General features: G+C 44.6%; 2 protein-coding genes and 1 long non-coding RNA gene across 21 annotated transcripts in view; 1 reads left to right on the top strand and 2 right to left on the bottom strand.

The window, feature by feature from the left end:
* The window catches only part of KLHL15 (kelch like family member 15), a 35,160-nt gene extending 27,913 nt beyond the window's left edge, over positions 1-7,247 (bottom strand). For 12 of the 19 annotated variants that reach the window (XR_005932871.1, XR_005932874.1, XR_005932872.1 and 9 more), the window contains exons 1-2: positions 2,861-2,956; positions 2,483-2,593 (exon numbers count right to left, since the gene is read on the bottom strand). The gene's annotated coding sequence lies outside the window, so the exon portion shown is untranslated. Of the gene's footprint in view, positions 1-2,040; positions 2,222-2,482; positions 2,594-2,860; positions 2,967-3,162; positions 4,415-4,575; positions 4,673-6,054; positions 6,892-6,952 lie in introns of those variants that run through there. The other 7 variants (XM_030019424.2, XM_030019421.2, XM_041124937.1 and 4 more) reach the window with 7 other exon arrangements.
* A 27-nt stretch (positions 7,248-7,274) lies between these two features.
* Positions 7,275-15,517, top strand: part of EIF2S3 (eukaryotic translation initiation factor 2 subunit gamma) — a 15,573-nt gene continuing 7,330 nt past the window's right edge. Inside the window, exons 1-7 of the mRNA XM_030019430.1 lie at positions 7,275-7,406; positions 9,741-9,804; positions 10,303-10,430; positions 10,553-10,674; positions 12,668-12,762; positions 14,014-14,172; positions 15,144-15,278. Of these exons, the coding sequence (XP_029875290.1) occupies positions 7,338-7,406; positions 9,741-9,804; positions 10,303-10,430; positions 10,553-10,674; positions 12,668-12,762; positions 14,014-14,172; positions 15,144-15,278 (772 nt within the window). The 5' untranslated portion in view covers positions 7,275-7,337. The remainder of the gene's footprint in view (positions 7,407-9,740; positions 9,805-10,302; positions 10,431-10,552; positions 10,675-12,667; positions 12,763-14,013; positions 14,173-15,143; positions 15,279-15,517) is intronic.
* Positions 14,179-15,517, bottom strand: part of LOC115343494 — a 27,149-nt gene continuing 25,810 nt past the window's right edge. Inside the window, exon 3 of the long non-coding RNA XR_005932879.1 lies at positions 14,179-14,496. This is a non-coding gene — a long non-coding RNA (uncharacterized LOC115343494). The remainder of the gene's footprint in view (positions 14,497-15,517) is intronic.

The following is a 15,517-nucleotide window of genomic DNA, read 5'->3' as shown; positions in this document are numbered from 1 at the left end:
ACCTCATTGTCTCTGAGGTCATTGTGGTAATGCTAGAAGCATTATCAGAACTAGTTATAACCAAACATACTAAAACTTGGTATGGATTGCGTCTCAGCTTGATACGGTTATACGTCATTCTGTAAGTATGCTAGAACCCTGCTGAGTAGTCTTTAGCTATCTTCATAGACTACAGTACTAGGAGAGAGTGTTTTGTTCCTTTTTCTTTTTCAGAAACCTCTAACTCAAGCAGATGTGTTGGTGCTCTCATATGCACGTATTCATAATGGATAGGTTTCTCAGCTCATATTACTCTCTACTCCTCAAAACTTATACCATAACCCAATTTAGTCTTTCTGCACAGAAAGAGCCAGATGTTAAAAGCACACACAAAAAAGATCAGAACCAGTTTGTTTTAAAATACTGCTGAAGAGTATAATTTTCACATATTTAATTTAGATGAATGCTAATCAATTATATGTCAGAAACTTCCCATTTTACAACACTAGCCACCAGAGAATAAAATATGGTCCCCAGCTCAGCCCTTAAATCGAGCTTTAGGATGACTATCAAAAGGATTCTGATGAAAGTACATGCTTGACAAGCATTTTAAGACTGCCAGACATACACCTCAGCTGTAGTTACTTGACCAGTTTAACTTCACCTAACTGAATCTAAATTCAGCTTCTGTCTCATGAATTAACATCAATGAGACATACATTAGTTTCTCATCGTATTAGTCCATTATGCGGATGATGTAACTGCACTTCACAAACATTAAGATAGTTTAAACCATTTGGATAAAAGATCATTGCATCACTACACCTGTATAGAAAAACATGCTCCTGAACGTAGAGCAAGCTCAGCTCAGTGCTCTTCCAACTACATTTACTGATACCAGAACAGGCGCCAAGTATAAAATATTTTTATTATATCCGTAAGAATGACAATTGTCTTTAACTAGAAAAACTTGTATCACTAATACCTAAGAGTTATATGGTGGTAGTGTTGAAAACTACGGATTTGCCACTGCTCTCAAAGTGGACAGGACTGCTCTATCCTGAGTGCCAACATTCCTTTTTTTTATATATATATATATATATATATGTATTCGTGGCTTCTATAATGATTAACTTTTCCACATGTAAGAAAAAAATATTAATAAAGAGTGATTTTCTCATTGCAAAGATATTTATCAAGAAAATCAAGGCGTATTTTATACAGAAAAGGAGCAAGTTAAGTATTTCTTAGTAGCAAAAATCTAATCCTACTTTTTTGGACTCGTCATAAATTTTTAGCATAATAAAAAGGTAACGAGCTACATGTAGTATTTAAACTCTATTAGCAAAAAAAATTTTAATCTAAATTGAGATAGTTGAACTACCCCTTACAATTGTTTATTATCTGTATATTTATTCCTCACTTAGTTAATACTTTTAGCATCTTTTGAGAAAATGAGATTAATGAGATTGTGCCTTTTGTTCAAGACACACAGCTTTTGACCTCATTGCCAAATGTCAACCTCATTTGTCAGAAAGACAGAAGTCTCAAACATATTAAATTTCTACAGATTTCCCCCAAATTGTCAGCTAGATAAATGAAAAAGACCTGGTGTCTCCAGTGTGTGCTCAACAGTTATCTGTTCTGCTTTGCTTGCTGAAAGGCAAATCAACACATGCGTAGATCCAAACCAGCCATAGGGTATAATTAAGGAAAGTGAAAGGAGATGAGTGACAGTGGGAAAGTTTATAGGACATATGGTAGAAATTAAACAGGTTGGCTAGGTGTTGGAAGGAAAAAGACAGAAAGGATGTTGGCGCACGTTGGTATGCTGAGGGGATCTGCATGTGAACTGGGGCAATGGTGGTCAAAGAGCTGGGTTGTTATCTTAGGGACAAGTATACACAACAAAGAACTCAACAGGAAGGCAGTAGTTCTGCCCTTTTATCCAGTAACAGCTTGATGGTTCCCCTATTCTTCTTCTAAAGGGGGGGGGGGGGGGAACAAACCCCAAACAACAAAAACCCAAGAACTTTTTTTAAGCGATGCGTCCGTATTTACCAAATAGCTCAAAGCTCCGGTACCAAACCTGGTGGGCAGTCTGCTCGTTCAGCTCACAGATACTTTTTTTTTTTATCTCCCCCAACGTCGCTGATGGCCAAAGGGCCATTTTCGGGGTAGGAACTCAGATGACCTACTTCAGCTCCTCTGCCTGACACGTTTAGCACCCCTCCCGCCAGCCCAAGCTCACAGGCCCAGCTGCCCGACGAAGGGGGGGGGGGGGGGGCTGGCGGGCTCCGAGTTAGAGACCCCCGGCCCCCCCTCGGAGGCCGCCCAAGCCCTTCACGGCACCCGGCCGGGCCATGCCCGCCGCCCCCGCCTGCTCTCGGCCGGGGGAGGAAGGTCCCTGAAAGCCAGGAGACGGGGTGGGGGGCCGGGCCGCCCTCGGTAGGTCGGGCAGCGGCGGGAGGGCCCCGGGGAGCCCGGCGGCGGCTTCACCTACCTCTCGGCAGCGGCGGCGCTGAAGACGCGGCTCCTCCCGCTGGACCGGCGGCGAGGGGGGCCTCTGTGTAACATAAAGCCGGGGGCGGCGGTGGAGGGAGGCGCCGGGGGGCTGAAGAGAGGGGCAATGGCTGAGGCAAAGCCGGGAGGAGGAGGAGGAGGCGGCGGCAGAGGAGGAGGAGGAGGAAGGGGGGATCCTGGGCTCCCTCCTCCCCGCGGTCCGTGCTCAGGGGGAGGTGGGGAGCCGCCCCCCGCCGCGCCGTGCCGCTCCGCGCCGCCCGGGCACCGGCGCTCCCGGCCCTGCCTGGCCTGCTCCCCGGGGTCCCTGCCGCTCCCGCCCGCCCGCCCGCCTCCCCTGCACCGTCTCACACTTGTTTACCTTCTGCGCTGCCTAGCACGGCCGCAGGCGCCATCTTCCCCCGCGACAGGCACCCCGCGCCGGCCGTCACTTCCGCCGCCACCTGCGGGCCCGGCGGAGGCGGGCCGGGGAGGGAGGACCGGGGGGGGGGGGAAACCGCCGCCGCCGCGCTCCCGCCTCGGCCCCGGCCCGGTGACCCGCCGCCCGGTCGGCGTGCCCCGTGCCCCGTCCCACCGGCGTCTTCCCGGCCCTGCCGCCGCCGGCTCGCACCGGCAGCCGCGGGGAGAGACCGGGCACGTCCCCCTGGGAGAGGAGTCCCTTACCGGAGGCTAGCTCGGGCCGCGGTCTTGGGAAAGCGGCACCGACCAGCATCGTCTGCATCCGGCTTTTAAGGACGCTCATCCGCAGGCGTCCGCTTTTGGCGGCTCAAGCTCGCGTTGTTCTCCTCCACCCCTCTGCCTCCGGGCCGGGTCCCGCCGCAAATGCGCGGCCCCTTTTTTCCTCAAGGCTTTGGCCGTTTTTCTCGGGGGAGCAGCCCCACGGGGATGGACTGCTGCAACCCACCCCGGGGCAAATAGCAATCCCCGTTCGGAGCTTGCTGAGCTCCTGCACCCCTGACAGCCAGCCGGCCGGCCGCAGGTGCTGCGGGCTGATCCCGGCTCCCTTCTCGCCACGGGCAGCCTTGCCAGCCGGCGTGAGAACCGGGTCACCGGAGCCCGATGACGGGTCAGGGCCGCCGGGCCACAGGCGCTCCGTGTAGCCGTCCTCGAGCAACAAACCGCAAGCAGCTCGTGGGGAAATGCAGCCCAGCGTGGGATGAACAGGGCTTTGCCTTAGCACAAACATCGCCTCCTTGCTTTCTCTGTCTTGCCTTTGCCTGGCGAACTCCGACTTTATTGTAAGAGGTGGACCTTTGGTTTGCCACTGCCACCCCCAAACCATTCGCTACCTGCTAAGTACCTCCCCGTCACCTTCTGTCGCACTCCCCACTTTAAATAGCGGGCCACAGGCTGCCATCCTCTCCCTGTTTATGGCTGTTCCCAGCCCCTTCACTGCCTATTTTCAGTCTCTCGTTACCACCCCCACCCCATTCTTGATTTATAAAACAAGAGCGTACCTCCTCTATAGCTGCCACCCCCGAGCTGAATGTCTTTCCCACCTTTCACAGCTTCACACAATGAACCCGCTATTCCATGCGCTGCTTCACAAAAGACTTCCCACCGCTATTCCCACTCTGTTCAACTGCCCTCCTACTGCTCCCTCACGGCCTACTTATTCCACACTACAATCAACCTGCTCCCATTCACTCCTCCATCCCAACGGCCTGACCTCTCTCCACTCAGCAAACTTCATAGTATTCCACCTCATCCGCTTACTCATGCGGTAAGTTTGCCCCATCTCCCCAGTCACTGTTTTAAAACCCGTTACTTGTGCACTTACGGCGAAACAACTGACTTTACGTACTGACTCTGCCAAGACAGCTACCGTTCCTGCCACCTAAGTCTCAAAGGAAAGACATTCTCTCCCTTATTCATAGGACATGTCTTCCGCTGCACCAAGCACATACCCGCTCACATCTCGTGCTTCAGCAAAGAAAAACTGGAGTAGAAAGTAAGTTTCTCATACACAGAAATGATACAACCAAAACTTCATGCATCCTTCTGCCCTCTTCAGACTTCTGACCTTCCTAGGTCAGTGAGGGTGGAAAAAGCTAAACAGGGCTGTTTTCAGTTTACCTGACTGTCATTTTGCTGTTTGCAGTTTGTGGCAAGCTGAGGCGTAAGATGATCTTCAGGTCTCTCCTACACACTGCCACAGAAGAGGACCTCAATCCTAGCCAAAAAAAAAAAAAAAAAAAAAAGCCCAACAGCTTTGACACACTTATTCTCAAGATTTAAAAGCACAACACCCCCCCCCGCCATTCCCTTTTCATTCACATTGGACAATGTGCCCCTACCAAAAAATCAAAATACATTAATAATGCCTCAATTCTAATCTCCTAAATAAAAAGGTGAGACTGTTAAATCTGGGCCCTCGACAATGACCAGCAGTATCAACACTACCACAGTTAATAATAATTTACGTAGAGATTTGCGCTGACCCCTCTGATTTAGGCATCTGTACAAAGTTGGTTACTAACTAGTTCCCACTGGCTTAAATGAGACTATTGCAATGAATAAAATTCCAGACATACATTTTTGAGTTATATTGATACGCTATTTACCATTTAATTTGAACAATTTTAAACTTTATTTAATTTATATGTATAATATACTTGCCAACTCCTAGAAATGCTTTTACCTACTTAGACATTTGCAGTCTTTAGACTTCTCTGGTTTTTCTTCATACTACAAATATTTCCGAATACAGTGAATCAAAGTAACAAGAGTATCTCAGAATATGTAAAATGTATAATCTCATTGTTAAAACAGGAGCAACAGTTTGTGTATTTTTTTCAGATTCCTGACAGGGTTCTTGGCAAGGATTAAATCCTTTCTAAAGGCTGCTGCAAATGTGACAAAAACTGTTTCCGTAATTTTACACTGCACTGCATTATTGCATAATTTAAACAGCTAAGTAACTACAGAGTCTAGTATTTTCAGTTCATTTTCATAAAAGAATGATTATACACGCCTGGATGTCGAGGCAACTACAAGCAAGTATTGCATCATGTTCCCACTATACTTTGTGTATGTCGGTCATAGGCATTTATTGTTTTTCCCAGAAGTGAGATATTTTATAGAAAACTGAAAACATCATGTTGCCTGATGAAAGATTAGGGATGAAAAGTTATCTTCCAGCCTCATGTGCAAAATTATTGGGTTGCAAGACAAAACACATTTTGTCATTGGTAACATCATTATACGTACTGTAAGGTTTCTCACCACATGTTCATATTCATTTCTTCAAAACAAGAATGCTGGCAATGTATTTGCTCTAGGTATCTCCAGCAGAACGCACTCCTAACTCTTGTATCAGGAAAGAATGGAAATAGTAGTATTTGCGAAAGTGGGAGGTTACAAGGATTGTTAAACCAGGTATACCAGTTTCACACAGATTTCTATCATCACATTTCAATCACATGGTTGTCTGCTCCAAACCTGTTTTTTTGACCCAAGCAGTTAGCCAGGCAAAATCTGAGAACCATCACGTTTTCCAGCCGGCAAAGCCACTGTTTATGAACGTACATGTATTTTACATAACTCGTTACTTACACTGAAACCTGTTTCTCTGATCATAGAAGTCCTATGAGTAGCAACCTCAACTTTAAGAAGTTTCCATGAAAGAGAAGTCAGTTCAATTTCCCACAGGGAGGGTTGTGAATTTGGCCTTTAGTCTCTGTTGAACCTCTAAGCTTGCTCGCATCACTGGATCAGGGATTCTACTTGATTTTTAAAGCGTTGATGTCGTACCCAACTCTGAAAATAGCACACATTTGGCAGGGTTTTTAGCTGTTGGCACAAAAGATTCAAGCTGTTCAGATCTTGGGGCAGGGTCTTATGTCCATACAGTCTCCCTAACACCAAGCACTCAGCCTACAAAAGACAGTAACAAGAGAAAGGTTGAAATTCAAAATCTTATCAGGCTGATGGCCAGCAGAGATTACTAACATATGTACAGTGAGATTTTACTGTTCAAGCAGATAAGCTGATCAGACATCAAATTAAATATGCTCATTTCCTGTACATACAAGCATATCTTGTTCCAGTTTTGCCCCCATCTTCCTTTCTGCATCACACCCACTCGCTGCCCCAAACAAACCTACACCGCCACGCTGTGAGACAAACACTGATGCATAAACCCCAAACACCGGATGAACCTCCTTTTTTCGGTGTATCTTTCAACCGAACTAGGTCCCCACCCCGATCACCCTACCGAAGCAGTGGCGGTGCTTGACGCCCGTACTACACGCAGCACCGAGTAACCGCGGCCTGTCAAAAGACCGCGGCCTGTCAAAAGACAGCCCGTTTCCCACAGAAATACTTCGAAGCGCAGATTCCCCTGACCTTCGTCCCCACAGCAGTAACCGAAAGCCGCAAGTAAGACCACCCACTCGTGCTCCCCGGGGGTCCCTTTTATACCCCCCCCCGCCGCCTCAGGGCCGCCCCTCACCGCCCTCAGCCCACGACCGTTACCCGGCGGCAGGCGCGAGGCGCGCTCCCGCCGCCGCCGCCCCGCGCATGCGCACGGCCCTCCCTTCCCTGGCTGGCGGCGCCGACGCTACGCGGAGCGGCAGGCCCGGTTGCATCATCCGGCCGTGAGGGAGAGGGCCGGCGGGGGGGAAGTCCTTCTCGGGGCTGCCCCGCGGCGCGCCTGAGCCGCTCCCGCTCCGCGGCGGGGCTGACGGCGGTCCCGCAACCGTTCACCGCGGCGGATCCCCGAGACGGGCGTCCGCACCGCGGTCGGTGGGCGCCGGGTACCGCGGTGGTGGCGGTGGACGGGTTGAGCCGGGGGTCAGGCGGGCGCTCGGGCGTCCTCGCTTCCTCTTCGGGCCAAGATGGCGGGGGATGAGGCGGGAGTGACTCTGGGGCAGCCGCACCTCAGCCGGCAGGACCTCGCCACCTTGGTGAGACTCGCCCGAGGGGGCGACCAGGGGACGGGGGCGAGTGGCCGCGGGCGGGGGCGCCGAGGAGGGGCGGTTGCGGGCAGCGGGGCGGCCGGGAGGGCCGTTGTGGCGGTGGGGGAGAGGCGGCCGGAGGCTGAGGGGGATCCGGGCCTCCCTCCGGGCCCCGCCGCGGCGCTTGGGGCCGGTGAGGTGTGAGGGGGGGGCGAACTGCGGCACGTCGGGGCTGAGGGAAGGAGGGAGGGAGGGAGGCGCGGGGCCTGAGCGGCGGCGCCGGGAGCTGGTCAGGCCGGTCGCAGCGGGTTTGGGTTGCCGGGATGAAGCGCTTGGCTTTGCCGGTGGGGCGAGTCCCGGGCTCGGCGGGCTGGCGGGCCGGCTTCGCGAGGGAAGCCGTTGTGTGACGGTGGCGGAGACGTGCAGTTTCCTCCTTGTAAGGGCTGGTCTGCTTAGTGAAGTTAAAAGCTCTTCCCTCTCCGAAGCAGAACCGTAAACTGGCATTCCCTTTCCCCAGCAGGCTAGATGAAGTGGTTGCCAGGCCTGTATTGGTTGCTCTACTAAGAAAGTTTTCTTGACTCCCAAGAAAACCAGTTGCAGTGGTCTCTTGCTGTGGCAGTCTCGCCACTTAAATGTCTCGCCTGGGCTGTCCCACTTACCACACGTGTATGCAGACAAAACCAGACTCGTGTATGCAGACAAAACCAGTCAAAAATCCTATTGCTGCTTCCCTGGTGTTCAGCAAACTAGCAGAGCTTATTTGTCTTTACAGCAATAACATTTGATACTCTTGGGGTTTGAGCACAAGAATTCTTTTTGTGTTATAGCTAAGCATGTTCATATTCATCAATGAAGCACGTTAGTAATTTCAGAAAGTTTCTTTACTTCCTTTCGTTGTTGACCATGGCATTTGTCAGTCGGAAAGAGCAGAGATAGACCTAGTTAGGAGGTCAGTGAGAATTATTACCGTTAAGGCCTATTTTGTACGTTTTCAGTTGGCCCTGGAATGCTTACAATTGACTGGAGCTTATAGCTAACTTAGCCTTATACCAGTCTTGAGGAAAAAATTGCATGCATGCATAATTGTGTGCACCAGGAACAATTCTCTTGATGACAGGATTTGCATCACGCTTACGTGCTAGTCACCCTTCTAGATGGTGCCATCTGCAGGTCATGTTCCCATCGTTGACTTCGGTGCGCACAGTCATTTTAAGTTAGATATACAAGAACTATAAATGCAATTGCCTGTGTTAGGTGGACAAAACTTGTTTTGTATTGAACGCGAATGTTTTATTCATGTAATACTTGGGAATAGAATGAGTGAGCTTACATTTTTGCACAGATGAGTTTTAAGTTTGTTTGCTTGTTATGCACAGAACCTGCATGTAACAGTTTAAACCAGATATGGTTTAATGTAAAGTAGTGTGTGTGCGTTATTTGTATCTTAGCAAAATCTTTATATCCTGTCCTGCACTGAGGACTCTTGGCATTGTGAATCTTTGCTTGAACTGAGCAGCTCATCCATATGAATTCAGTGCAAGATGGAAATGAACTGTAAACAGTTTCAAAAATAGTACAGTGGAACATTACAGTGGATTCCAATATTTGGACAAACAGCTTTAAAAAAACCAAAACATCTCTTTCATAGTTGGCTTTTGAACTATACGAAATGTATCTGTAAGTGTTTTGATTTGCCAGGTGCTACCAGTAGGTTCATGCAACAGGCTATTTAAGACAGCAGAATTTTTGTCTGGTACCTAAAGTAGCAATAACAGTATTTGAGGAAAAAGTAGCCATTTAAAAAACCCAAAATTAAATCCATGGCACTAACGAAATCTCTGGACCTCCTGACTCCAAAGTGTTAGTTGTAATTATATATTGACTCTAATGGAACCTTATGCAGATTAAACAACAGTTTATTGACAAACCTTTGTTTTTTAAAACATAGGTGCAGTTCACCATATAGCCCCTGGAAAGTTAATTTAAATTTGCTTGTTACGTGTAATTTAAAGTTTAGGGGTAGGTAAGGGGAATTTTGTGTGTTAGAGCTTCTTTTGAGTTTGTTTTGTTTTGTTTACTTCCATCCTTAACACCTTGCAGCCTATACCATTTTACAACCAGTGTTTTGATTTGCAACCTATGCTGATTTATAGTCAGGATTTTGTTCACTTTTTGTCCTATTTCAGATACTGGAAAGACTGGAATGCATATCTAGAATTATTTTAATGAGCTTGGTTGGATTTTTCTGAATAGAACTACTGGATAATTTTTAAGAAAATACCTATAGTACTCTCTAAACATTTAGATAAAAGATGAATAAATTCTAAAATCTCCCTCATACAGGATGTTACCAAGTTGACGCCTCTTTCACCAGAAGTCATCAGCAGACAAGCAACGATTAATATAGGTAAAAACAAACTTCTGAAAAAGAGGGGTGCATTAATGTGACTCTGGTGCTCATACAGTAGCATATGGTACCTATGTGAGAACATTTTTAAGAAATTCTTACTGAAACAGTAATATAAATACAGTGTTTTCATAATAAATTTTATCAAGGTGCAGGAAGAGACTTGTCAAACCCTTTTAACTTGAAAAGCACCGATTTTACTTCACTGTAAACACTGTTGAATGAAGCGGGGTATAGTTGCTAAAGCAAAGTTTATTTTACCTTAAAATTAAGCATTGAAATGAGTTCCATGAAAATGCAAAGATCTGTCCATTGGGAGCTCAATTTAGGATCTTGTTTGCTTAAACAAAAATTATTACGAAACCCATACGTGCTTCTGATGGGAGCTCTGGACTTACTGGCTACAGAGAGTTTGGGGTAATTATGTGTTGATCATAATGGAACATTGCACAAAATTAAACAATGGTTTATTGACAAACATTTGCTTTTAACACATAGGTACAATTGGTCATGTAGCCCATGGAAAGTCGACAGTAGTCAAAGCTATATCTGGAGTTCATACTGTCAGATTTAAAAATGAACTGGAAAGAAATATTACAATCAAGCTGGGTTATGCTAATGCAAAGGTGAGTCATTACTATAAATCTAGCAGATATGTTGCTAATATATTTCAGGATGGATGTACACTTATAGGTAACTAACCCTTGACGAATTAAACTTTTTCTCAATTTTTAAAAATTACATACAGATTTACAAGCTGGATGACCCAAGCTGTTCCCGGCCAGAGTGTTACCGATCCTGTGGAAGTAGCACCCCAGACGAGTTCCCTACGGATATTCCTGGCACCAAAGGGAACTTTAAACTAGTCAGGTAACTGCTGTAGAATGAATGGTATAAATTGTGTTTCCTTCCTTTTACATAACTGAAAATAGTCAGGATTGAGCTGTAAGCTGAATGAATTGTTATGGCAGACCACGTGTTCTTAGATGCTGGGCACCCCTGATCTAAGGTATCATCCAAACTGCCTTGTTTTTATTAGTCGTGATGCACAGTCCATGGTAGAGCACAGCTGTGTCTTCTGTCCTTGGGCATTTGCAGGACTCTGAAGTGAAATTTTTCTGGTATTAGTACAAGTACATTTTAAAGCCACTAAAATGAGAACTAATGTGGACCTCTCAAATGCATCTTTAAAATTCCTCTCTGGAGGGTGCCCTTTGTGAAACTTTTTCTTCCTAGAAAAACTCTTTCTTCCTAGAGGCAGAAAACTTTTCAAAGTTCCTAAAATGAATCTGAAAGCCTGATGCTTAATGTGACATCAGGCCTCTAACTGGAGGCCAGGTATTCTTTATTAACTTTTTGTGGTTTAACCCCAGCTGGCAATTAAGCACCACACAGCTGGTTGATCACTCTCCCCCCTTGCCCTGCAGTGGGATGGGGGAGAGAATTGGGGGGGGGGGGGGGGGGGGGGGGGGAGTAAAACTCCTGGGTTGAGATAAAGCAGTTTAATAAAACAGAAAAGGAAGGGAAAATAATAATAATAGAATATACAAGTGATACACAATACAGTTGCTCACCACCCACTGACTGATGCCCAGCCAGTCCCCGAGCCACGGTGCCCCCTGGCCAACTCCCCCCAGTTTATATACTGGGCATGACATCATACAGTATGGACTACCCCTTTGGCTCATTTGGGTCAGCTGTCCTTGCTGTGTCCCCTCCCAGCTTCTTGTGCACTCCCAGCCTCTGCTGGCAGGGCAGTATGAGAAGCTGGAAAGTCCTTGACTTAGTATAAACACTGCTTAGCAACAGCTAAAACATCAGTGTGTTATAACACTCTCATCCTAAATCCAGAACACAGCACTATATCAGCTGCTAAGAAGAAAATTAACTTTATTCCAGCCGAAACCAGGACTTCATTTCTAATAAAGCATAGCATGGTCACTATGCAAGTTTAGTAACCACAACAGTTGTTACATGGGTCTTTACAATGATCGCTCAAATGAGAGTAGTCACGAAGGCTGTTGTATGACAAGATTCCTAGTTCATGGTTATGTATAAAACACACGTAGTGCTGTAATCACGTATTTCCTTCCTTTCCTCAGACTCCCAGTAGAGCACTTGTTCTAACAAAAACTTCTGTTGAAGTGTGACAGTCGTGCAGCCATTGTTAAACGATTGGTTAAAAGCTTTGGATTCTTTGTCTTACCGTTTATTTGCTTATAGTAGATTTTTAACATTGTTAGCGAAGCAGCAAATTAGTCCCTTGCTTTTTGGTGGCATGCTACCAGAAAACAAGGATTCTTCACTGAACAGGTTCAGGCAAAAATGTAGTGAATTGACTATTATGGTCTGCACAATAAAATCATAAGGTTGGAACTAAGAGCTGTAACACTGTAGAGAAATCTTTGAAGTGCAATTATAACCGTGTGATTAAAAATGCATAATTTTCTAAAATTGGAGAATGGGAGACATCTTTTAAAAGAGATAAGAGAAATCCTGTGTGGTGTCTGTGTTGTTTGGTTTTGGGTTTTTTTTTTTATTCTGGTGCATTTAAATCTGGTCTAATTCACAAGTAAATTTGGGAAATATTAAAGCAGTACCTAATATGGATATATGGTATCAAATCTTAAAACTCAGAACAACTATTCAGTAACCATTCAGTAGTCTTTGTGTTCTTTTAGAACTTTTTGGAAAATACTTTTAAGGTATTACTTCTCAGCATCTGTCTTGAAATGTTTTGTTTATCTATCTGTTTTAAGGATGCTTTTAACTTTTGTGTCTGCCTAGCCACTCACATCAATCAGTCAGAGAAACTGTTGATAATTTAGCTTTTGGACTTCTTTTTAACCTTCTTCTACAACAGGCATGTCTCTTTTGTGGATTGTCCTGGCCATGATATTTTGATGGCTACTATGTTGAACGGTGCAGCAGTAATGGATGCAGCTTTACTGTTGATAGGTAATGATTGCTACACAAAAGCAGAGCTCTATTTTTTAATATCATGAAGCAACTTTATATGGGTTTTAAAATTTAGTGGGGCGGGGTGAGTAATTAAAACAAGTGAATGCTTTTGAGATGTGTTTAAGAAAATAAAGTGATGGTACAAAGAAAATGTACCCTAACAAGCTGGGGGTTTTTAAACATCACTATACATATTCATTAGTCTGGTAGCTGGCCCAATTGATAGAAGATTAGTTAGGTAAGAGGAAACCTTTTAGTGGTATAGTACTGTAAAATTTACACCGTTTTATGGAAATAGATTAGCTACAGGTCCATTTTGAGCTTCTCTGAAGCTTCAGTTTGCTTTAAGTAAGTATGTAGCCTTTGCAATACAGGAGAGTCCACAAACATCAGTACAAACAGTAAACCCAGATGAATATGGGCAAAATCAAGGTACAGGTGATTTATCTTGATTCAGACAATTTTTGTTCTGATTTGCAACCAACAGGAAGAGAGTAAAACTGATTTTTATATGTCTATAGAACAATTCAGTGTTGTGCAGTGATAAATAGTAATTATCTTACCTAGGATAGGGCATGTCAACAAACAAGAAAAACAGCTTCAGATATAGTAGTTCAAATAGTCTGAGAGAGATGATGAGCTGTCATTCCTTCTGCCTGTTTAGATCTAGAAAGCGTGATAGACGAAACTTCAAGTGAGATTAACCACCATAATGGCAAATCAGGGCAAAGTTGGCTTCTTGGATGGCTGAAATCCAAACCATGCTGATAACTGCCCTATTCACGTACTCGATATATTTATAGTGCATTACAGAGTTTGGGGATCTTGGCATTTTTATGGCTCTAGTGATAAGAAAATGCCATAGAATTTTAAGATACTTCTTGAAAGGTGAAATGTCCATTATGCTGCAGTCAGTATTGAGATGTCTAGAGACCTAAAGGATGGAATAAGTCAAGTAGACACAAGTTAGCTGTCAGTATCTTTGAAAATTTTAGATGTGTGTTTCTCCCTGGAGCAAGTAGAATAGGGGAACCACTCTGGCAACCTCTCATCTATCATATATTGTGTGGATGCTACTGTTCTGGGGAAGAGTAGGTGCTTATTAACTTGGATGCTTCACAGGTAGCTTACTGAGAGGTGACTGTCTTTTTTTTTTTTATAAAGATACAATGGAAAGTAGATGTCCTAACTGTAGGAGTTTTGTCTATTTTTATAGTTTCTATATTGCAGTCACTTTTCTTCTTTCAGCTGGTAATGAGTCGTGCCCTCAACCCCAGACCTCAGAACATCTAGCTGCTATAGAAATCATGAAACTGAAACACATTTTGATTCTACAGAATAAGATTGATTTGGTGAAGGAGAGCCAGGCTAAAGAACAGTATGAACAGATTCTTGCATTTGTACAAGGTAAGTTTTCAACAGCAGAAATCCAGTTAGGGGTGGAAATACTTCAGTGTTGGAACATGGACATTATGGTTTTCTATATTTTTATAGAAAAGCTTCTCTTACCTAGGCGATGCTTGTGTACATGGTCTGTTAATCTAAAAAACCAGACCATTGGCGTTTTGCTTCTTACCCGTTTCAGACTGCTTATGTACAATAGTGTTAAGGCTGTTGGTCAGAGCTCTTGATGTAAAACTAATAGCAATAGCTCTTCTCTAGTAGCTTTCACTGAATTTGTGGTTTCTTCTTGGTATTGTTTCTTAGATTGTTTCTTTGGTAGAGATTTTACTGTAGTACAGGAGAGAATGAAGCAGTGCTTGTTAGGGGCACCTTGTAGGTATAAAAGTGTTCGTTTCTCTTACCGAATCACAAAAGATTGGTCTTTTATCTCCCTCTGTAAGTCCAGTTCAGGCAGTGTTATCCTACTCTGTCCATGAAGTTCTGTTCAACTTCAATCTAGTGCTTTGAGTTTCATCTTTCCCAGGAGGTTCCACTGTCTTCTCTGCTTATCTGTTTTAGCTGGGGTATGTGAAAAGCTGCAGAGCTAGATTGTCACCATCAAAAGTAGCCAATGGGTCTTTTTTTTTTTTTTTTTAATTAGTTCAGAACTGTTGTCTTGCATACGCTGTTCCTAACAGCTCTTTCAGAGTGGCTTGATGTGTAAATTTGGAGTTTGAGAACCAGAGTTATCACAAGAAACATGAATATAATTAAAACTAATAATATTTAATAAGCCTTGATAACTAAATGCATCCTTCCATAAAATTAGGATTTTTGTTGAAGCGAAGGGTAAATACTCTGATAGTTACTGCTTTGGGAAATACGCATAAAATGTGCCTTGAAATTCATTAGTATTGTTAACAGTGACAGAACACTTGGTCATGTTGCTGTAAATACTATATTAAAGCTTGATGTTGAACTTGATTTTGTTTTAGGTACAGTTGCAGAAGGAGCTCCAATAATTCCAATCTCAGCACAGTTGAAATACAACATTGAGGTAGTTTGCGAGTATATAGTGAAGAAAATCCCAGTCCCTTTGCGAGACTTCACATCTGAACCAAGGCTTATTGGTATGTAAATGCTTAGGTCTGGGCTTTTGTGGCTAACCATTTACTACGGGTATCTACAGTTAGAATAGCATGTTGCTGAATGCTTTAAAAAGAGGTAGGTTTAAAAGGAGCGTTTAGTGTGCTTTTATTTTAAAACTTGCATATTTTCTGAGCTGTATTGTTTGTTCATAGTTAATTGCTATAGTTAAATCTATTTGAGGTACTTGCTGGTTTTTGTGTATATTCTATGCGTATGACAG

This window comes from Aquila chrysaetos, chromosome 7 (genome assembly GCF_900496995.4).
Source record: "Aquila chrysaetos chrysaetos chromosome 7, bAquChr1.4, whole genome shotgun sequence".
NCBI classification, from domain to species: Eukaryota; Metazoa; Chordata; class Aves; order Accipitriformes; family Accipitridae; genus Aquila; species Aquila chrysaetos.
The sequence above is the reverse complement of the archived record's forward strand: the minus strand, read 5'-3'. Positions and strand labels throughout refer to the sequence as shown.